At 39.3% G+C, this 23841-nt stretch overlaps 1 protein-coding gene across 16 annotated transcripts in view; it reads right to left on the bottom strand.

The window, feature by feature from the left end:
- Positions 1-1402: 1402 nt before the first annotated feature.
- The window catches only part of Adgrl2 (adhesion G protein-coupled receptor L2), a 175329-nt gene continuing 152890 nt past the window's right edge, over positions 1403-23841 (bottom strand). For 4 of the 16 annotated variants that reach the window (XM_055614391.1, XM_055614393.1, XM_055614396.1 and 1 more), the window contains 8 exons: positions 22803-23023; positions 21502-21568; positions 14532-14623; positions 12514-12682; positions 9239-9367; positions 8435-8531; positions 6766-6894; positions 1403-3432 (listed from right to left, as the gene is read on the bottom strand). In XM_055614391.1, coding sequence (XP_055470366.1) covers positions 2678-3432; positions 6766-6894; positions 8435-8531; positions 9239-9367; positions 12514-12682; positions 14532-14623; positions 21502-21568; positions 22803-23023 — 1659 coding nt within the window. In that variant the 3' untranslated portion in view covers positions 1403-2677. Of the gene's footprint in view, positions 3433-4146; positions 4186-5916; positions 5969-6459; positions 6513-6765; positions 6895-8434; positions 8532-9238; positions 9368-12513; positions 12683-13670; positions 13716-14531; positions 14624-21501; positions 21569-22802; positions 23024-23841 lie in introns of those variants that run through there. The other 12 variants (XM_055614394.1, XM_055614395.1, XM_055614399.1 and 9 more) reach the window with 7 other exon arrangements.

The raw sequence follows: 23841 nt of genomic DNA, 5'->3' as shown, positions 1-23841 counted from the left end.
CACACACACACACACACACACACACACACACACACAGCTAGGTAGCCAGTAGAATCATAATTTTAAACTGAAAAATTACCTTGTGCTAGGAGGACTCGAATAAGGGATTTGAAGCAACATTTACATATGCCTTTTAGTTTATCAAACAAAACCAAAACCAAAACACAAAAAATAATTGTTATTTCGGAAGCCCAACCTTTGCTTTTCTTACAGTTTTTAAAAATTCATGACTGAAGCAGCCTGATGCTGTCTAGCTTATATACAAAAAAGTGTGTTCATTACAATAGGGTAGAGGTTAAGATTGGGAAAAAAATGCAACAAGCCTGAAAGGACGAGGCTGCGTATGTGATACTTTCTTATAGGAAACAGTTTGCTAAACTCTGGGCTCATTAGCCCTAACTCACACGGACTCTTTCCCAGAGGCAGCGACGCTGTGGAGTTCTTTAAAGGGTCAGCTTCTGCTTGTGTATTGATGATACGTGGACATATGGCTCTTCTTCAAACACCGATTAAGGTTTACTGTGCCCTCTAGGAGATGTGTGAACATAAACTTGGGAGTTATTTCTCTTGAGGCTGCAGAGCTGGCTCAGCAGTTGCAAAGTTACAGATGACCCAGGTTCGACTCCCAGCACCCACATGGCAGCTTACAACTATCTGGAGCGCCACTCTCAGGGCATCTGATATTCTTCTCTGGCCTCTTAGGGGACTATACATGCTTGTGGTATAGACACACATGCCGACAACACACACACACACACACACACACACACACACACACAAAATACAGTAACTAATACATATTTTTAAAGTTGAAAAAGTTAGCCTTTTAAAATTCCATAGGCACATCCAGTTGTGTCCATGTAAAGGGACAGCTAACTGAGCAGCACTGAGGGACTATAAAGCTTGGTAGAGATGATTATGTTTCAAATCAGAAAGATCTGTCTGTGGAAGGCCAACTGTAAAAAAAATTGCACTTGTAATATGAGCTTTTCTTCACAACAGACTTTGCCACTCCAAGCAGCCTCTATTTCACAGTCTGTAAACTGGGAATACCTGCTTCAGGAACCATTCTTTTGCACGTTACTTCTAAATCTATTGAAGGAAAAAAAATTAAGTGTATTCTTCTGTCCAAATTTAGTCTTAAGAATTGTAATCCTTCATCTATTTTATGGAATCTTACTTCTCACTGCAACTCATTTTGCAGCTCTCATGTCTGTATGAGCGATAACTAGAATATGAATCTATTCTTTTCACTGCGAAGCATAAGCAGGCAAATTTGCTTGCATTCCTTCAAATAGCTATGGGTTCCAGTCTGAGGTTTCCTAAGCGGAAGGTAGAATGGGATTGGAAAGGGCCACCTTGGTCGAGTCTACTGCTTAACATACATAAAAGTGCACATTACTACTTGAAAAAATTCACATTTATTTACTGTCAAACCGTGTTAAACTTTACACTGGATATTAGTGATGGGCTCATTATTAACAGGTTTACACAAAGGGCTTGAAAGAAGAGCAGAGCTTTGCTGAGACAATTTACATGTCATTAGAACTTTACCATAAAATAAATTAATTACTAAATATAGGCAGAAGGAATATGGAAGAGTAATATTTCTGTTTTATTTTATTTTTTAAAAAAGAATAGGCACCTTTTGTTCACTAGAAAGTTTGTGAGAAGTGCCCAGTGCCCCCTTCGCCCTCTGTTCCAGAATAAACAGAGGGATGACCCAAGACCTCCAGATTTCCCCACATTTGTGCAAGGCATGGCAGGACTGACTTCAGGGAATTTTCTCCCCATAAAACACACTCTTTTGGCAATAAGAAATTTAAATGTAAGAAAAGGGACTAACTGGTCAAAGTGGAAAATAAGCAAACGTGGGTAGAACTTACCAGGACGGGTTTAAGAAAAAACGTTTCCTATTATGTGCAACCAAGAGCTCCTCACGATATTCTCTCCAAACTCTTTTAAAATTATTTTAATGACAATTATATCTTAGTTGGACACAAATGTATTTATTTTACCCTAGCAATAGAACAAAATATAATTTCTTTAGCCATTTTTTTTTCTTCATGAGAATAGTTCATTGTACAGTTGAGGAAACATGAAATAAGGCCTGTGGCTTGATTGCTACTGGTTAAACATATTTTCAATTGTTGCCTTAATGTAAAAGGTTTGCAGGGAAGTGCAAACGGGTGCAGAATCTCTCTCCTGCTTTTCCAAGTCTTGTCAGGAAAAGTAAGATACAGTCAATCTGTCCCACAGGATCTTAAAGCCTACGTCTTGTATATAATACAATGCAGGCCTACAAAAAAAACTGTGCGGCCCTATTTACAGACTTAGTTCGCCCACTGCCGCAAGGAACATGGCTGGGAGGGTCTCCTGTTTGTTTTACAATCTCTCTACACAGCAGCAGAAAAAACGTAAAATACCTGGTTGGCATCTTTTTCTTTGTAACAAATAATTCAATTTAGTATACTCTGTGTATATACAAAGTTCTCGGATGTCTTATAAAAATTCACAGAACTGTGAGGTTCAGTCTGTTTTGTTTTCCTACACTGGAGAACCACGGGTCCACAGAGCCGATTCTTCTGGCAGAGTTGGAGGGAGCCACAGTGGCCGCTGGCAGCGTCTCTATTGAGTAATACTTGCTCGTGGCCCTAGGAATTTCTTAGCTGTCCTATCAGAGGCTTGTGACCAGCTGCATCTGTCCTTCCCTGACGTCCCCCTCCGGGACGCACCCTTCCTTGTTAATGGGGATGATGTAGCCATCACTGTTGCCCCTGCTGATCTGGTAGCACCTGTGAAGGTGGCGGCCAGCTCCGAGGTTGGGCATGCTTTTGTAGTAAACGTCCTCGTTCTCACTCCGCCTGGAGGGAGACAGGTCCTCGGCCGTGTCGGGACTGCTCTCCGGGTAGGGAGAGTCTCTTAGGTTGGGCATGCTCGTGTACAGAGAGTCTCTGTTGGGGGACTGAAGGTGATCGTCGGCCTCGGCCGTCAGCTGGGAGACGTAGCTGTCGGTCGCCTCCGGCTTCACTTTTTTCTGGGGCTGGTACAGAAGCGAGTGAGTCCGCTGAGGGATGAGCGGGGCCTCCAGCTCTTTGTGGCGGAACTCCAGCGCCGGGTTGTCCCCGTGCATCAAAGATGAGGCGTCAGCCACAATCGCGTCATCTTCGCTGCTGCTGCCACCGATCACAGGTTTCACCGGGAGCTTGAGCTCCAGGTTGTGGGTTTTGCTGCCGCCCCGGAGGTTGTTATGCACTAACTCTGAAATGATCATTTTCTCAAACGCAGTGTCATTCAGACTTAGTCCACAGTCCACGACCTGCACCCCGTCGTGGTAGTCGCCCTTGCGCAGTGAGTAGCTGTTGTTGAAGTTACCATTTAGCGGTAGAGTATCCATGGCACTTGTGTCCCTGGCATTGTTCAGTGAATGTCCTGTAACAGAAAAGCGTGGGGTTACCGAAGTTGCCTCTGCGCCTTCCTAAAGAAACTTCACTTTTCGTATACAAAATGTTTTAATGTCGTTCAGGACAAAGTTGAATTTGAAACCTAGCACTTGAAAAGTGCCAGGCTTTCCCGCATTCCCAACGGTAAACAGTTGCAACCCTTAGATAACAGGAAGAAGTTTAGAAATATAATACTGTTTTCCAGGGAGGGAAAAATGGCATACAGAATATTACTTTATCAATTTGGGGGACACTGTACTTCATCAATCAGGTTTTGGTCCAATTTTGACACATTTACAAACAAGACTTCACTCCATGCCCTTGCATAGTTAATGCAAAGCAATTCGTTAGTGACGTTTACAATTTAAAGTACAAGACCATGGTTCGTAAAAGAAAATCAACAGAATTTGTCCTAAACAACACTAAATTAAAAAGGAATAAGTCACATACAGAAACAAAAAAAGGCAATGTACAACAAAAGCCCACGTAACTGGCAAGCAACTTTTAGACAACGTTCTAACATTTCCTTTTTCTGGAGATGAAATTAAACGACAAATAAAAAGGAATGAAAAAAAATGGACAGATACAAAGGCTTCATGTTGAACAGAGTCAAGCATCTTTCATTCTGACAGGACCAGGTCCACAAGCACCATCCAACACCACGACAGACAGCAGGTGGAATGACTCACTTTGGACAACTCACATTATGTCTGTCTGCTCAGGCTATCTGGCCTAAGAGTAGCTGATATATAAAAGAAAGTAAAATGATTTATTGTAACATGATGAAGAATCTCTAAGCTTCTCAGCAACTTAGTCAGAGCAAGGGTTCAGCAAATCAGATTCCCAGCAAAAGCAGCCTTGACTTTTCATTGAGTGTTTCTCGTTATTTTGAGTTGTGTTTGCTACTTAATGGCACGTCTTAATAACAATGGCCTTAGGCTTCTGAGGGTCAAAGTTGGCCTGCAGCCCTGCAGACTGCATCAGTCACAGTGACAGTACCAAATGAACCAGCAGAGACTATTGTACGAGACTGGCCCAGAGACATCATGGGCATGGAGGTCAAATGCAGAAATGTTAGAGAGTTCCTAAGTATGGGTCACAGAAATTAAACCAAGATATTAACTATGGAATGGGAGAAGGTGTCAGCTTTGGCTAATACATATTTTTTTTTAATTTCTAAAAGAATGAGAGATTGGATAAATCTGTTTGAGATATGAAGAGAGATTTGGGAGGAAAGAAAATAATGGGAACATGCTGTATTTGAATCAGAGTTGCATTTTCAACAGACACATAGACATGTAAACTAGGACATCACAGTGATTGTCAAGCAAATGGAAAAAAAAAGTTGGAGAAAAATAAATGGTCTACACGATGGGAAAGTAGGGTCTTCAACCTCAAAATCCTAAAAGAAGAAAAAAAAATCATCTGTCTACAGAGAGGTCTGAAAAGAAAAGAAAATTTAAAAAAAAAAAACCAACACAAGCATGGCATGATGTCACTGAAATGAAACTGGCCACTGTGAGGCTGCTGCATTGTATGCAAGGCTTGGAGGTCAGGAAAACTTTCACTCTTGAGGAAAGAGGAGGGACGCTCTCGTTTTAGTGCTCATTCCATCTTAAAGCTGCAGATATCTTAGAAAACCCGGTGTTCTTCAAAAAAGAAAACAAAAAAACAAAACAAAACAACAACAAACCACGTCTCTGCGTGCTTCAAACTTCATGACCAATAACTGGCAGCTGGCGGACATGTCTGCAGTAAGCCATGTAAGCAGATCAGGGAGAGCCTCTGCTACTCACTCTTATAACTCATACAGTCTCTACATTTCTGGAACTGTCAGTTCCACTTATATCACGCTCCGTGTGCTAAGAAAATGAAGCTGTGCTTGTTATGTCTCGCGTAAGTGCCTACGTGCCACACTTGTTTGATTGTTGTCGGGAAACACTGGGCACTTTCACGTTGTCGCGTGGCTAAGACGCTGGCATTTGCTTCCCCTGCAATGAGGGTCAACCGCTTCACTTTCTTTCCTTTTATCATTGCTCCCTAAGTGTAAAATAATATATGCTGGCTATAATTCAAACGGTGTTTTCTATGATATACTGCAGATTTAAGACCTCTCTGGTTTTGAAGAGGCATCTTTTTCAGCCCATGTTCAGGTAATTCACTTGAAGACTTTGCATAGCCTGTAGCAAGATTACTGTGGGAATGCAGAAATGATAAGTCAATTATTAAGCATTTTGGCTGACAGTACTTCAGGCTTTCGAGAGCAAATTATTTCAGCATTGCACAGACTTCAGTGTGGACAGCATTTGCTACAGACCTCTAGGACTAATGAAAGCCAATACACAGAAATGCACTGTTGGAATTTGGTAACATTTTTAGTTGCAAATTGTGAACACTTGCCCGCTGAGTCTACTTCATGACTGCTAGGTATGTTTTAATTGTGCCCGTTAAAAATCATGCTGAAAAAATTTACATTTGATAGGCAAAGTTAAGTTTGACTCCCATACTTGTCTCTCTGTAGGTTGCTAGAGGAGAGCGTAAAAAGTAAGAGAACAAGAGAATGAAAAGAGAAGCTGCAGTTACATTAAAAAGGAATCGCAAGAAGAGCAAAAACAACAGACAAACTGGAAACAAAATTCTGTGTTTAATTTAACTGCAATTGCTACCCACAAGTATTATAATGCTAGTTTTAACCATGGTAAAATTTACCGAAAGCTTAAAAATTACTAGTAAATGTTTTTAATAAGCTAGGAAATACCATAAAAAGGACAGGTTAGTGAAAACCTCCCCCTCCCCCAATTAAAAGCCGCGGGCACAGACTGACTTAATAGCTCCTGTTCCCCCACCAAACAGAAACCCACGTAAAGCTGCACTATACTATAGTTGGAACTGTTGACAATGCCAGATGCAGTACACCTGGACATCCAAATTATCTTTAGCTAGCTCGTTACAGAAGAAAAAAATTTGTCAGCAATGTTTAGAGTCAACTGAACAACATATTATATAGAGAGGATACCTCTAAATGATATAAATCTTGAAGATGGGCTCTCGGACCATGTGATGTCAGTCCTGTAATAATATATTAAGATTTATGCCACCTGTGTCAAAAACATGGACAATCACTGCAAACCCACCACGACTGAGCCGTCACTATAATATAGTGCAGTTTTGGAAGCCTGGCCTGGGCAATGCCCTGCTTTTGAATTTGAGAAACTAGAGACGTAAGGGTAATAGACACATAGCAATGCGTTATTTTAGAAATGGGATCAGAGCTCTGTTTAGCAGCACAGAAAAATAGTTTTGTTTGTAAGTGTAAGCACACCTGGTGAGTTAAACACAGGAGCTGACGGGGCATTACACACAACTGTTTCAGCGAGCAATGTGTTATAGGGGTTGTTAGTGCCGTGGGGTCGAAGAAGAGGGTTTGTTAGTAGGTAATTGCCAGTCATTCCTAAAGCAGAGAAACAGAAAAAGAGTCCGTCAGTGTGCTTATTTCAGTGTCACCATTGCAGTATTTTAGTTAATTCATCAGGGCAGTGGGCAGGCTGGCAATGGAAAGTCTGCTGGAATTTTCCTGACTCTATTTGAACTACTAATTTGAAGGAAAAGGGGAGAGGAAAGTTAAATTCCGGTAAATCGCAGGTGCTTTCTAAGTCTCCCAAGTAAACACCTGCTGAGAATGACATTTACTAATTTATACAAAATCACTGTTAAACAAAAATGGCAATTAAATGCGTGGAGATCAACATTATGTTTCTCGATGCTACCGCTTAATATTAAAACCCTAACCACCAAGGCCCAGCAGAGGGAATCTCAAACTTTCAGACTTACAGGTGTAGGACCGTCCCTCATGAAAACATCTGTGTTAATACTGACTTCCACACAAGCAGGGGGAAAGCAGCTTCCACAGACATGTAAGGACGACAAACTGCAAAAAGCTGCACTCATTAAAGGCAAAAGCATACATGCTGGGGGGGGGGGGACAGATTATTAGACCAGGACAAGAATGCTCGTTCTGTGATCTCATTCGACAGATCTCAGACGTGAGTCTGAGGGTCTTTACTGCGTGACAATCCTGTCAGTGGAATGAGGGTAACACAGGGTGAAGGTGCATGGGCACTTCGCTCACTGTAACTGCTAAATCAGAGACCTTTACCTATCAACCGTGTGCTACACCATGGATGGAACTTGACTAGAACGAGGTTCAAATTCAGGCTGTATGGATGTCACACAGACAACATTTCCATTTCACAGCCGAACTGCGTCATGGCAGTTCTATAGATCACAGATCACTAAAGCAAAACCAAAAGAGTCTCTCCAGGGACTGGTACAGCAATGCAAATTTTCCATACTTCACTGAAATATCCTTAAGTTTTACTTGGAAGGACTCTGGCTTTCATATGTATGCCTTAATCTTGCTAAGGTCCTATATTTTTTACCTTTATCATTTAGGGACCGAAATTGTTTATATGAAAAACCTAAGTTGGTTCTACTCAACACCTGGAACTATATGGGGCAAGCTGGTTTCTACACTTCCATGCATTTTAATTTACTACTTATTATTTACTTTAAAATATAAACTAAAGGAGTGTTACAAAAATTATCTGAATTTTCATTGTGAACTGGCACCGCTTTACATGAATAGTAGTTACTCTCATCTTAGGAAGATAACTTATCTAAATGTCTTACAAAGGACAGATGTGCACTGAGAAAAGTTTTACTCTCTAACAAGGTATGTTCTCAACAATTTAACTTTTTCCACCCATGTTCTGTTAATGTGGAGCTTAAAATTCTATTTTCTTCCCTTAGGCTATGGAAACGATCTAAATCTACACATACTTTGATGGGTGGTGTTAAAAGCTGACCCCCAAAGCTTACTAACTGGTGATCTAACCCCGCCACAGGTAAGTCGAGCGTCTTCTCTAGCGTTAGTCTAAGCTCACACAAAGCACAAGCTTCACGCTGTACACTTTATTCCCCTAATAACTGACCTTGATTAAGGGTAGAAGTGCTATTGATGTCACCTGAGATAAAAGAAGATTCAGACTGCTTCCTCACGGTGTCATTCCACATCCTTCTTATACGACTCTGTCAACAGGAAACAGCAAGACATGCCCGTTAGGTTGGCTTCCTGTGCTCTGCTCCCCAACAACACACTGATCTACCTTCAATCATTAGTATACAACTGGCATTTGGGCCTTTTAAGACTGTGTTTTGTGGTTGGCCCAAAAATGAGGACACCAATACTGACTTGTTCCCCTACTGAAGTCTATGCAATCTTTAGCCTTACACACTTTGTGTGGGCCTGTTTGTTTGTTTGTTTATTGAGATAGATTTTATATAGCCCAGCCTGGCCTCAACTTGCTCTATAACCAAAAATGGTCACGAACCTTCTGCCTCCACTCTCCTAGGGCAGGAATTATAGACTTGTATCATCACACCTATCTCTAATCTTCTTCTTTTATGTGTTATTTTATTGCCTCCTTTAAGGTGGAGACACCAAATTATTAAATGAATGTGTTGAGGGCCTACTAAAGACACTGTTCTAGATGACCCTAGAATATGAATTATGACAAACTTCTAAAAGTGCACTCCTCAAAAAGGATGCCCTCATCTACATAATACCTTAAGTACATATTTAAGAAAAGACTGAAATAAAAATCCTAAAGTAAAAGTGAGTACTTACTGCCTAGATCACTACAAGGAGGAAACAATTAGTGCACCCAAACAGAACATGTCTCCGCAGGCTTTCTATAAATAAGGTTAATTAAAGATGCCGTCAGGTTCTCTGTTACCTGTGTGCCAGAGGAGTAGCGAGCACTGGTGCGGGTGCTTGATGCCTTCACAGAGCTGTGGGGGCTCTCTGTCGGGAGGCCGCCACAGCAGTACCAGTGTCTGAAGCACTTGCCATATTCTTTTCGTACCTGGATTGAATAAGCAGAAGACCAGGTGGTGACTGGTGAGCCTATTGGCTTCTCCGCTCTCTCTAATTAAATGAACAGTGAGGACAACTGAGAAAAAATTAAACTTCCACAGAGAAGACAGGTTGAACTCGACACACGTTCAATGCAAGTTGCTGAAATATTGGTCACTAAAGGAACCTCTGTCTTCCAGACTGGGTGAGGGGAGCTTGAAGATATCATCTGGACATGCTTTGGAGTCTGCTACTATTATGCAAATTCTGGCTATTAATACAAAAGTTAATGTTTGTAAGCCTGGGGAAGGTTTGTTCTGTCTAAATACTAAGTAATCATTTCTTGGAAAAATAATGACACACACACATACACACACACACACACACACACACACACACACACACACACACACACAATCTAGCATCTTCAATGCCTGGCTGTATATAGCAATTTGGAAGGTCATCACAGACATTTTATAAGCTTAGCCTACCTCGGCAGTCAATATATAAATGCCTGGATTTCACAGACAAGGCACCTTTGGCGTGAGAACAATAAAAAGTACTGCCATTGAGTGAATGGAATTCTATGTAAGAAGTGGGAAATAGTAAGAGCTGGAGGGGACAGGAACTCCACAAGGAGAGCAACAGAACAAGATAATTTGAACACAGGGAACTTCCCAGAGACTCATACTCCAACCAAGGACTATTCGTGGAGATAACCTAGAACCCCTGCACAGGTGTAGCCCATGGCAGTTCAGTGTCCAAGTGGGTTACCTAGTAATGGGAAGAGGGACTGCCTCTGACATAATCTGATTGGCCTGCTTGTTGATCACTTCTCCCTGAGGGGGGAGCAGCTTTATCAGGCCACAGTAGAGGACAATGCAGCCACTTTTGATGAGAACTGATAGACTAAGATCAGAAAGAAGAGGAGAACCTCCCCTATCAGTGAACTTGGGGAGTGGCATGCATGCAGAAATGGGAGGGAGGGTGGGATTGGGAGGGGAGGAGGGAGGGGCTTATGGGGGGATACAAAATGAATAAAGTGTAATTAATAAAAAATTAAAAAAAAAGTACTGCCATTCATTTGCAATACTTGGGCGGGGATGTGTCCCTGGTTTTCTGCTGTATCTGCCTTTGGCATCTGTGCGGTCTAAAGTGCCGCCTACACTCCATCAGCACACACCAGCATGATTTATGCAGCTCCCATCCACATTAACGTGTTACCCTCATCCCCTGAAGCTGGGGTCCATGAAGAGACACAAATATTGACTAGCCTAGAAGAAAATTCAGCTTAACCTGTGAAATGTGAAATCTATGCAACTGATAGAGGCCCCTCACGAACAGTGAGTGTTACAAAGGTGGGAAGCGTGGGGAGGCGTGGGAAGGGGCTGCTTGGTGGTGTACAACTATACTAGTGGACAAATATGGTTTTCGTACATTAAAGCAAGACATTTTGAAATTAAAATAGACAAGGAAAAATTCAAACAAAACAACAAAACCCCTTTCTGGTAGACTATCCAACTCTTGAGGCCATCCCCATCTCCTATTTCTGTCATCTCCCTGAAAAGGCCCCGACTGACTCTCCTCACAAAGTTAGAAAAAGAACACTACAAGAAGACTTTCTATGCTCAAGCACAATTGCATTGCTATCCTCCCAGTTTCATTAAATGATACATATTAGAAAAAAGCATGAACAGTACTGAGCTTCCAGCGCATTTCCTGGGGCCAGCTGTGTTCATTCAAGTATTAAAAAAAAAAAAATCAAGCTTTCATTTTATTTTATTTTTTCAACTAAACCATTTTATGTTATATTCTTAACAACCAATCATGACAACACCCACTAAGAGACATGTAAGACTGCGTAGAACATGTGCAGAAGAAGGGCAGGATATGGGATGCCTTTAAAATGTAGTTGCTAACATAAAGAGCCAGGGAAAGCTCCGTGTTCAAGGAGCACACACAGCTATATGAAGAAGCTATTTCCTCAGGCTTCTGCAGCAAAGGCTAAGCTTTATGTCAAAGCCAGTGGACATGACCTTTGAGAAATGATCAATCTGTGACTGTATGCTTTATGCTGGATGCTCATTTACATAAGACATACAGAGAAACAAATGGCAGTGGTTACCAAAAATATCCCCTACAATGTTTAAAATGTTGAAATGTGCTGTTATTAAAACACAAGATACCTTAGGAAAATTTTCTGTACATGTAACAGCTATTAGTAGCTCTGAAAGGCTGGATAACCAAGACAATGGCAATCAAAATGGAATTTTATCCAAATAACACCCTCCGGTGTTGGTTTTGCCTAATGCCTATATTGCTATGACTGTACATTATCTGTCAGTATTTCACATTCCACCGTCATTATCTCAAAATTACAGCTTATTCAGAACCGATGGAAGTAACAACACTATCATCTTGTCAGGGCTGAAAACTTAATAGTTTTCACTTTCACAATTCTCTCTCTCTGTTCAATTTAGTGACCAACTAGTAATAACAGAATCAAAAGACTACATTAGACATGCAGGCAGGGAAGGGCGAGTCTGTGTGAAAGGCACAGAAATTCTAAACTTAAATGGCAGCTAAGTGGTTTCCTTGGTTCTAGCTATACACATTCAAGGTCTTCATCCTCAACTTTTATTTTCAAAATTGTTTTTGCTGACTTGAATCCACATAAATGAAATCAGGACAAATAATCAGAGGTGAAGCACGAAATGATAGTTGTTTTAGATCTTTCAAAATCTCTCAAAAGGTAGCATTAATATTAATCTTTTGCATGTCTGGATCTTTAAAAATTAACGCTATTTGTCCCCGGATTCACTTTCCTTTTGGACCACTGCACTCCTGTCAGGAAGATAAGACTGTATTTAAGCCTGTTCTTTTTTTAAGCACCAAAATTTGTAACTACATACAGACACCTCACAAACCCTACCATCAAAGAAGAGGTCCTAGCATAAGTCCGAAAACCAAATTCAAAAGAGACTGTTGTTATGCAGCTCTGCACGGACGTGCAGGTTTCCAGACAGGCATCATAGACAGTTGAAACATGATGGTGTTTATGAACAAGCCAGCTTCAGGAGAAATCATCTCTAGACCCATTTTCAAGTCAAAGGCCAAGCGAGCTGAGCCTTTTCCCAGAGCTCCCTGTTCACTTACTTTCTTTTGAAGAGCACAGTGGAAGATGAAAATGAACAGTCCCTGGAAAGCATTAAAGGTGGTGAAGAGATACGCCATGACAACAGTCTCCTCATTAAGAAAAAGCAACCCAAAGGACCAGGTTAGGCCCAGGAGACACAGCAGGGCAAACGCGCCAAGCACCCAAGACCTGGGAAAATAAAGTGGATTTTTTTTTAAAACAGGTCCAATGAGGGGAAAAACACTTATCTCTCATTTAGTAACGACTCAGTAGTAGAAGGTTGACTTGCTCTATGTTCACTCAAATTCAACAGCTTTTTGCCTTAAACCTTCTATCGATTAAGAAAGAACAGTATTTAGTACTGCAGCCTCCTGTGAGTACAGCAACAGCAGGTATGGCCTTTTCTCGCTCCAGAATGAACAGGTATCAAAACTATATTAAAATGCAAGATGTAAAATATCCCCTGTGGCTTTATTGTCTTTCATGTGAATTTTAGTGGAAGAAATTAAGGAGTCCTTAATTAGTTTACTCCTATATTTTTATTCCTGTGGTGTAGGCATATGATACTAGATAATGTGACACACACTCAAAGGTTAAATGGCAGATAATCACAGAGAGCCTGAACCTGAGAGTCTAATAAACTAGTCTGAGGTGAGCCTATGAAATTACAATGAAAGTATGCAAAGGCCTAGCTGAAATGAGATTAAAAAAACATAACAAAACAAAACACGAGAACAACTTCAAAATAAAATATTCTGGCAGAGATTTCATCATGAATAGCTTAAGGAGAAAAGAACTGCAGAAAACGGGGCGGAATGAGAAGGGTTTAAAGTCATTGCATTCCATGTCTAACTAATGATCTTACTTGATAAATGGCTTATTATCTTCATAGCTAGAAAGCATTATAAGCAGAAAAGAGAAACAAAATTATTAGACAGAATTAAAATAGAAAGTAATAAGAAATCACTTATATATTTTATAAATTAGTCAAAATTAAGAAAGTCAAAATGCAGAGGCAAGCAATTAAAAAAATAAAGGCATATTATAGTTTAAGGATACTACAGCAAATTAGATACTCCAAAATAACTATAAAAATTAAGAGCAATTCATGATACTGAGAGATTTGCAAAAAATATAAATCATGCCATAAGTTTGTTAATGCAGGGTTCTACCTTACCCAGGTAAGTCCGTATTATAGTAGCCATCACAAACACGGTAATTACTGGTGTAGGTGAGAAGACAGAAAGAGGAAAGGGAAGAAAAGAGAGAGACGCTAGCGACTAGCTCTCTCTCTTACCATGCAACATGCAATGAAGCTGGCACTAACCTATTTAAAACATCTAATTAAAAAGAATATTACCCTTACTATAGATCTGCCATTTTTTTTTAAACAGTAAAAATAGTATTTTCACAATCCTGGCATATCCAACTTTAATACCTCCTTGAGTTCTACATTTTAAAAATAAGTCTGAAAATGCTTCCATAGCTGATTTAATGAATCAACAGCTATCAATTTTGGGTTAATTAGATAGCATTTTCACTAATAGAATATTGCAGATTTTATTCAACATTGAGATAAAGTAAACAATTGTTTAATTAGCATGAAAACAACAGATAATCTACAAGATAACAGTAGTAATAGAGTAAATTCTCTTAGGAAAACAGGATTAAGAGGGGAAAATGCTCAGAATCCTTAAATCAAAAAGTCATTTAACAAAATAAACTTAACATAATCATATCAGCCATGCAAACAGGACCATCATTTGGAACTGCATTTTAAATTCAGATGAAATCACTACAGCGACATGAAATATCCATGAAGCCACAGAAACAGTTTTTCCACTCTTGATCAAGCCAACAATTATCTACTTCTTGACCAATGCCCATAACACGGTAACCGGGAAATTCAACCTCAATCAGTAAAATTTCATTCAGAACCCTGTCTACAGTTTCCAGAAGGCAGAAATGCACTGCTCCTTGCGGAGAGCATCTTTTACTGAGCTTGTTAAGTGTAAGAGTTCAAATACAAAATACTTACTTAATGTTTTCCAACCTGCTAGAATCTGGTTTCAAAGTGTTTGAATGCTTCACCATTTTGCACAGCGTGATCACCAGGAAAATAATATTTAGCTGTTTTAATGAATAAAGCAAGGGTTAGATCACTAGGAACAATGAATAGAATACCTTTCGCAAATTTAGCTAATGAGTTCACCCAGTTCAGTCCCCACAGCATATGGGCACCGTACACAGGGAGTCAGTTTTCATTTATGTGTGCAGTGATGGATGCGGCCTGTGAGGAAAACACCCTGGCTATTATGACCGATCTAACCAATCATTTGACATGGAATTGCAAGCTCATTAAGCCAGTATCATGTGGTAATGATTAAATTAATTAGAAAAAAACCTAAATTAGTTCCCTTAGCTAAAAGTAGTCCAAGGCCTAAAAGCCACCTCATGGAGACCTGAAGAAAATTCTGAGAAGTGCATTTTCATCAAAAAACCTGCGGTGTATGAATTGTTGAGTTCCAGGAGATCTGGCTAAGAGCTTGGTCAACTTGATGTAGACCAACCAGGCAAAAGGAAAGTTTGCATGACTTGTCTGAGGTAACTGAGAGGAACAGATTAAGTAAAACACACGGACAGTTCATATTAATAAGAAGGTAATGTTTTTATTGTGTGCATACTTTCCACCTAGTGTAAAAAGCCATTCATCCTTTCTTCCCATGTTTACACTGAATGAAAGTTGTCATTTCCAACAGAATGAGTCCTACTAAGTGTTCAGCTGTGTGAAGGCTTTAGGGACAATCGCAAGCAAACCAGAGGAGATGGAATTTGGTGCAGAAGGCCTGGATTCCCCAGAGATCAGATGGGTAGACTCAGTAGGATATTGGGGGAGGGGAGGGACATTATTTTGACTGATGAGAGGAAACCAGCTGGTAAATGTGGCCGCTCCCAGCCCCAGGCTGAGAGTTGCAGGGAAGCACACTCATGCTTCTGCCCTGAAACTAGCTAAGCTTAACTAACCCTGTGCCATGCTTGTGATATTTCATTTCTTAATTACTAAATCACCTGTACTCTTCTTGAGACATTTCATTCCTTCATTCACAAATCCATCTGTTCATGGCTTTTTGAGGACTCAACAAGACCTGGGGTCATCTGGACCCGAGGAAGACTCAGGAAGCTCACACTGTATCAGGACATGGACTCTGCTTCTGGCTGAGAGATGGTCAACTTAACTGTATTATCATCATGGTCTGTTTCACCTACTCACAACCCCACACAAGCAAATGACCTCACACTCATTCATTATAACTTCTGACTTTATAACCTGGAAGCATTATACAGCTCAGTACATTAAAGGTTTCCAGCTATTGGGCTGATGATTTGGGGAACAAGGCAAACAATTAAAGCTGTGTGTGTGTGTGTGTGTGTGTGTCAGATGCACTTTACTGCTTCTCTTAGATGTAGCATTTCCTCCTTTAAGGAATAAAATGAGGTTAACAGCATAACCTACATGCTGGCACATGCTCTACCTTTGCATGCTGGTTACTTAAGGGCAAAACATATTTGTTTAATTTAACTTCTTAAAACAACTATCAGACAGAAGATAAAACCACAGGAACATTTCTTGCTTTATTTTTACAGGATTATTCCAGCTGGCTTAGAGATATGCTTTTGTTCTCAGAGATGGACCACATCTTACTTTTCACCCAACCTATATTTTATTTTATTGACTGGGCTGTGCTGCACAAGGATGTGTCTATCATGCTGTGGACACCAAAGACACAGACCCCGCCTCTAAGAAGTGGAAACGCTCTGTGGTGGTAATGGAGTAAACACTGATTACTTTTTAAAGGATGATGATAAAAAGCGATTCTAACATTTTTCAAAAGGAAAAAACAATCAACAATGTCATCAATTTTCCACTTTATGCAGCAGTAGCCTTAACATTAAAGAATGGTGAAAAGAGCTGGGTGCAGTGGTACACGCCTGAAATTCTAACACTTAGAGAGGCAGAGGCAGGCGGATCTGTGTGAGTTCAAGGCCAGCCTGGTCTACAAAGTGAGTCTAGGACAGCCAAGGCTACACAGAGAAACCCTGTCTCGAAAAACCAAAAATAAAAACAAACAAACAAACAAACAAACAAACCCCAGAATGGTGCAAAGGCAGAACACCTTAGCAAGCCCATGCTCTGCTAAGATTGTCACCCTGGAAGCCTGTGTATTAGTTAGGTAGTAGCCACTGAAAGACACTCTATATGTAAATACACTAAATACAAATCCAAAATCAAGGTAAACAAACAAATGGACTCCAACTCTTGAGTGAGATGACCTTTTCTACAGAAGCAGATGTAATCTTCACCGTCTTTTATTTTTGAATGCCCTGAATGTAGAAGATTAATTAATTAATTAATTCCTGGTACAGGGTCTTACTATGTAGCTCTGGCTAGCCTAGAACTCGCTATGTAAAACATATAGAGAGGGTTGGCCTTGAACTCTCAGAGATCTTCTTGCCTCTGCCTCCCAAGTGCTTGGATTAAAGATGCATAAACCACACTTAACTTAGAGTATTTTAAGAATACACTTTAAAGATAAATATACAACAAACTCCAGCAAAAATTATGATGTAAAAATATGATGCAGAAATTATGATGGAAAAATATGGAAAATAATGAAAAGCTCAATGGGTTTTTTATTAAAATTGTTTTACTTTACAAGTGTCTACAAAATTTCCAGTTTAAAGAAATGGAAAAGGCCTCTGAAGAAAAATGACTTGAAAACAAACAAAAAAATAATGGAGCAAGGGTATATTTAACGGGACAAAATGCCATCACTTCTAAATAAAGTAATTATAAAAGGAGGCTCACAAGGTATACTCTTGTGACAAATAATGTCAATCTAAGACTTTTCTCCATGCTTATTAAATATTGAAATTTCATGGATATATGTTGTTGGTAGCATAGCAGAGAAATGGAGGAAGTGTTTATGACATAGATACTGAGCAACTAGAGACCCCATCATCAGCACACACAGTGAACTCCTGGGGTAGGATAGAATGCTGACTGAAGCTCAAAGGAGGTTCTACACTTCTTGCTCAGTTAACATTCAAATATTGCAATGCTCCATTTCAGCTTCATACAATAAGTTGCTATGATCTTCTTCAGGAGGCAGTACACTCCACCAAAAATTATGAGTTTTTGTAGGTTAGAATATTTTAATATACTTCCATTGCTATCTCCTTTCTTCCTTATGCTCTTAAAATGGAATCATGCAGCTCAAATCCTGACACAGAAAGGCAGGGGAAAGCAGCTTTCATAAAATCTATGGCCCAGAAAAGTCACCTCAAGACAAAACAGGCTGTGTTCAAATAGACTATTGTCTAAAAATTTCAGTTTCTTTCTGTGCACTTTACTCAAATCATAAATGACTTTCTAGTTCATAATAGTATATTTATGCTGTGTCTTTTTAAAATAACAAAATAAGTTAAATGAAAAGTAAGTAAATGAAATTTACATTTTTTTCTTTCTCTACTTTATTTAAAATTACTATCTTCCATAAGCTTTGAAAAACCAAATAATGACAATAACCAGACATTTCCCTATTTGTTAGAAGAGCGACAGAGACAGGAAGGTGTCACAACACCACCACCGAGGGAGTCCCTGCTCCTGCCACTCGTCCTGCCTCATCAGGACATTCTCTGACCCCCTTTTGTTTTTTGTCCCCCTGCAACAAAAATTTTACTAAATACTAATGAGTTTAAACATAGTCTTTGGGGAGATCATAAAAGATTACGTATCAGTGGGTAAGGAAAAGATTTACTAGGCTAAATCTACAGGCAAGGCTTTGTTTAAACCCAATTGCTCACGTAAATCAGTAACTTTACAGTATTAGAACCGTGTTAGGAATGTTGTGCCAGCCGAGAATCTTACAAGCACTTATCTGGGTGGGCGGAAGCAGTTCACTGAGGCATGAATAGGAACTAGTCTTGTTTTAAGTCTACGCTACGGGCTTATGTGTGCACGTGGGTGTGTGCAAGCATAGCATACAGGTGCTAAGTCAGTGTAGGAGGCTGGGCGTGGAACCAGAAGGGGAAAAGCCTCCTCGATCAGCAAGTAAATAAGTAAATAAATAAGCAAACAAACTGCAACATTTTTCCAATGGCTAATAATGCCCACAGCGTAATTGCAGGGATATTAGTCAAATAATACTTTGTTAATTTAGTAGCACTAAAGAGTTAAGTATCGTCTATACTGCTACGCATGACCATACAAAAGAGTTTTTTTTAAAAGGAAAGGTTCCCAGGGATTAGAGGAAAGCATAGTTTCTTTCATGGTCATCAACTTGCTCCATTGAATCACATCTGCCTGGGCTTAGCAGCTTAGCATTCATCCCATAGCATGCAGGGCTGACATGGATATGATAAGACAGAGGACAGAAACAGCGCTCTGAAATAACCTGGCTGAACTGCACATGTTCCGACCCTTTTTGTCCTCCCCAGAGCTTTTGCTACCTGGCAAATGAAAGTCTAAAACCGCACTCGTGTCTCTAGATCTTTGCTGTTTGCCAAGCAGAAACCGATTTCCCCTGGACGAGCAGCTAGAGAGGTGATCTCTGAAGAAGACTTCTAAGTGAGTATGTGAGCTGAACTCTTACTGAACTGAATTAATTATTAATGATGCAGATGGAGCTGTCCAAATGATAAGAACAGCTCCTGACGTGTCATGATCCAAGCCTTCATTAAACCATTTCAGGCATACTAATGGCTTCCCCCTGCTCATTACTAACTGGGACTTTTCTCATAGATATAATAAGTCCAGAGCCTGTAGGCAAGACATTCTATAGAAAGGAGCTAAGTAGGAAGTTTTATCTCTCACAGCCTTTCCTTTTTCTTCATAGAATATTACAAAGGTATACCTATTTAATACTATCAAGTTAAAATGTTTTCAACTCAGAAAAGTCAGAATTCAAAATGTATTTTCTTGAAATGGCAAGAAATGTTTGTTATAAAAATATTCCTTACAGGGGTATTATATAATATAGTTTATGTTATTAAGATTCATGTTGGAATTAGATTTTAAGTGTCTTGTGTCACCATAGTATCTACTTATGTAAATGTATTTTCAGCATACATATGCTGTACAATTTTATTTCTCAATTTAGGTCAAACATTGTATTTCAAGATACTGCTTTGCATTCTCTCTGTGCTGAGATGATTAGAGGAAAAGAGATCTCAGAATCCCCAGAGCTGTATGCAATTGTTACCTGCTAGGTTTTTGTTCTTGTTGTTGTTTGTTTGTTTGTTGTTAGGTTGGAAACAATGTTATGCAAAGCGTTTCACAGTTCTGTCTGAAGGTAGAGTATAAATAATGATCAGAGACTAATAAATAGTGTGATCTCATGATAAATGGGCAATGTACTAAAATATCTTAACCTTCTTTACTGAGTAAACATTAACTTGTTTTCTAAATGAAATGTTGGTTTTGTTAAATGTATTAGTTAGTACTATCATTTAAAGATATAACTCTCAGTCAACGGAAGTAAACGCGTGACATTTTTATGTCCCAAACATCCCTAAAGCAGCCTTTGTATTAAATTTCAAAGAACCAATGTGTTTGTTTTACGAGCTTCCAGAGAAGCCTATGTCTTTAAGGACACTTAACTGTATATTCTAGAACGTGCGTGCTCACATAAAGTAAGAGCCAGAACTGGGGCCATTACCTGGACAGAATAAGCCGATAAGAAATTACCATTTCAAGAACAGTGACAATATTTCAGTGGTTCATACAGGCCTTTGTTGAGGCTCCTACGTGAAATAACTGCAATAGGAGTTAAAATGCACGCAGTACTTTCCCTACTTTAAGTGTAGCTCAACAACAAGTACTATTAATTAATTATCTGCATGAGTTTGATGTCATGTGTCCTTCTCAATTACCCTCCCTCATGTTCTGAGAAAGAGCTGCACACTGAAGCTGAAGGACACGAATGAGATGGGTCTGTTTTGCCCTTGGTACCAGGGATCTTACTGTCTCTGCCTCCTCAACTGTGGGGATAAAGGCTTCTCTGTCACTTGGATTTCTTTTCACATGGCTCCTGGGATGAAACTCAGGTCTGCCTGCTTGCATGGCAAGGGCTTTATTAACTGACGTATAAACTCTTCTTTCAGAAATACTAAAATAACCTGAAAAGTTTATAAGACTCCTTCTTCCAGAAAAAAAAAAAAGACAAGATGTAAATAGGGATAAAATATTTCAGCAACACACAATGTCTTTAAGAACATTAATTCTACATAAATGATACTTATACTTGTTTATGTTATTTTTTTTCAAGCTTCTAAAGCTAGCAACACCCCTTTCTATCTACACTGTCCTATAACTAGGCCAAATTTTTAAATGATAAAATCCTGATATGACATTTCAAATATGACTATAGTTAATAAGAGGCTTTAAAAACACCTTAATGTTGCTACTGTTGGCTTATATGACATTCATCTAAAATAAATTATCACTGATTTTCAAAAGTATGTCTTCAAAAGGAATCCTTATTTCTAGTGAATTTAAAATTTATTTACAATCGTTTTATTAATCTCATCTTTATTACAAATTATGAGCTAAAAAAATTAAGGTATGAACATTTACTTAAAATCACTAAGTTACAATTAGTCTAAAAAAATAAAGTATGGTCATGCACTTTTTTAAAACAGTCAAACAATACTTAACATGGCTGATGAGTGGTTTTTCATTTTGGTATTACTATGCTGTCTCAGCAAACTGCATTAAAATGGCACAGTTTCCTTCTCTGGAGAGGTGATTTTCAGGCATGGTTAACCAGCCAGTGTACAACCTTCAATAATGATAACAGTCAAAATATGCTATACAACACTGTCCTGTTACTAGGCATGTTTATACATCTTCGACTGCATAAATAATCAGTAATGGAAGGCCATGTCTTAATTTGAGAACCACTGTTGCAGTAGCAGCTGGAAAGACTGTGAACATAGAGTCTGCTTACCAGAATAATGAAGGTAACAGGCCCAATGAAACTCCATATGAAATAGTTATCAACGTGAAGCCAGCAACTATTGGAAAAGAGAGAGAATGAATTAAGTCGCTTTCCTGAATTCTTACTTTAAGCAGAAAAACAGAACCACAAAAATTCAGCCAAGAAACCACCCCTTCATTTGCCTTTAAAAATTCATTAATCATTGGCAAGAAGAATTTCCATAATTCTGAGTTGGCTTTGGGCCAACCAAGTTTCATAATTCATTTATTTCAACCTACAGTTGAAGTAAACCTACAAGTCTCAGTTTAGGCATGATATCAGAGAGAGGTGTTCATAGGGAGAATGGAAGTCCTGGGACCTTCAACTTCTTTAGAAATGATCCCAAACAGTACTCAACATTGTATCGTCACTCTAAAATTCTACATGCAGTCTTCAAAATTAGTCTTTCAGGTTAATCAGAATTAAAAGAAAGCATTCAGATGCTGTTGGTGGAAAAATAGTATAGCATAAATATCTCCATTAGGAATGGACAAATACTAGGGGGAGATAAAAGCATACAACTTCCACAGTATTAAAATACATGATCTATAAACTTGTTAAGACACACTTTAGTTAGTGACTCATACTTCATACAATACTGAATCCTCACTGAATATCTCTTATTTCTCTTTCATCATCTATGCAGTCATGGGTTCCTTGACTGTAAATAAATCTTCTCAACAAATTTTATCAGAGAAAAATATGACCAGAGTTTGAAGTCAAATTTATGCCTTTAGTCAATGAAATCACTGGAAATGTGGCTATGTCTTCCTTTTGCCACTCTGTAAATATCTGTACTTTTTAGGAACAAGAGAGAGTGACTTATTTTAATCCTCAACATCCCTGGTAAAACATTATCAAAGTAAAACATATGAGCTGGAATGTGCTCATGTCACAATGCAGGAGAGTCAGCTGTACAGAGTGAGTTAACGGAGCATTAGCTTAAGTCGGATGCGTTAAGGTCAGGAGAATTTTTACTTAATTTTTTTTTTTGAGACCAAAAAGTTATTTACTTTTTCAATTTATTTCAGGTCAATCTTTTGTGTTAAAAAAGAAAGTTCGTAATTTAGAATCTGTCTCACCAGAGAACAAATCCTTTGAACCCAGAAAATTACAGAAGGCTTGATTGTAATTTGTGCACGGCATGCCCATTCTCTCCCCAATAAAGCTTTCAGATGCCATTTTAGTCTGTCAGGGACCCTCAGTGACAGCTAACAGGCTTTAAAAAATTATTCACTTGAAAAACATTCGGGTCACTTGCAATTACTTACGCCTTTTTTGTCCCGTAGCTCTTATAGTCGATAGCAGCTGAAATGCCAACCACTGCAGCAGGGAACAAGTACCCAGCGACATAGTAGTATTTCTTCCTGGAATACTCGCTCTCAAACACTTCCACTAGCATCAAGTAGAGCTGGACACCTTCCAGGCACATCCATGAAAAAGCTGCCAGGAAGAAAAAGTGCAGAAGCCCTGCAAACACAGGGCATGCAACCTGTGAGGGGGAGAAGGGGCACACAACCATTACAGGTGAGTACAAGACCCCCTGCCCTCACCCATCCAACAGTCAGTGGCAGAGATCACTAGTGTTGCTTACATAGCTCATCATCAATGTTACACACACACACACACACACACACACACACACACACACACACACACACTTATACAATTCTTCCTATAAATGGACCCAAGTTAAAGGCCTGGTAAAACATCAAGAGCGCAGTGCTTGAAGAACATAACACCAAGTGTGCTAGCCACCCTCACTCTAAACCATTACTATTTTAGTGAAATTGTCAGGTAGGACGACAATATTAAATTCCCTTCTCAACACCTCCCCCCACACACATACTCTGAACTCTAAAATCCACCCATGGCTGTTTGCTTCACAAGTCTGTAGAAGAGTTCCACACAAACACAATATTTCTAATGCCTATCACAGAATTTAAAAACTTTGCTTTAATGACAAATACCCTCACTCTAATTACATAGTTATTTCCTTTATGTTTCTGAAGCGTTCTTAAATTCACCCCAGATGCAGGCAGGGTGATGCAGTAATGAGTTGTTCTACATTCGACACTGAGCCCTGGTGATGACGAAGAGAATACTGTTGGTCAGAATGCCTATATAAGCAAAGCAGGAATTTGGGAAGTGCCACCTTTTTATTACAGGGTCCCTTGCAGTCTTCTATTACATAACAAGCCAGGAAAATCACACTTGTTATTTAATGCATGGAACGAATACATTCATAATAACATTGTCCACGGAGTTGTCTTATAATTTATTACAATGTGTCCTTCACTGTGGCCATCA

Source organism: Psammomys obesus, unplaced genomic scaffold (assembly GCF_907164565.1).
Source record: "Psammomys obesus unplaced genomic scaffold, mPsaObe1.curated_primary_1811, whole genome shotgun sequence".
Classification (NCBI taxonomy): Eukaryota; Metazoa; Chordata; class Mammalia; order Rodentia; family Muridae; genus Psammomys; species Psammomys obesus.
This window is presented reverse-complemented; position numbering and strand designations above follow the sequence as displayed.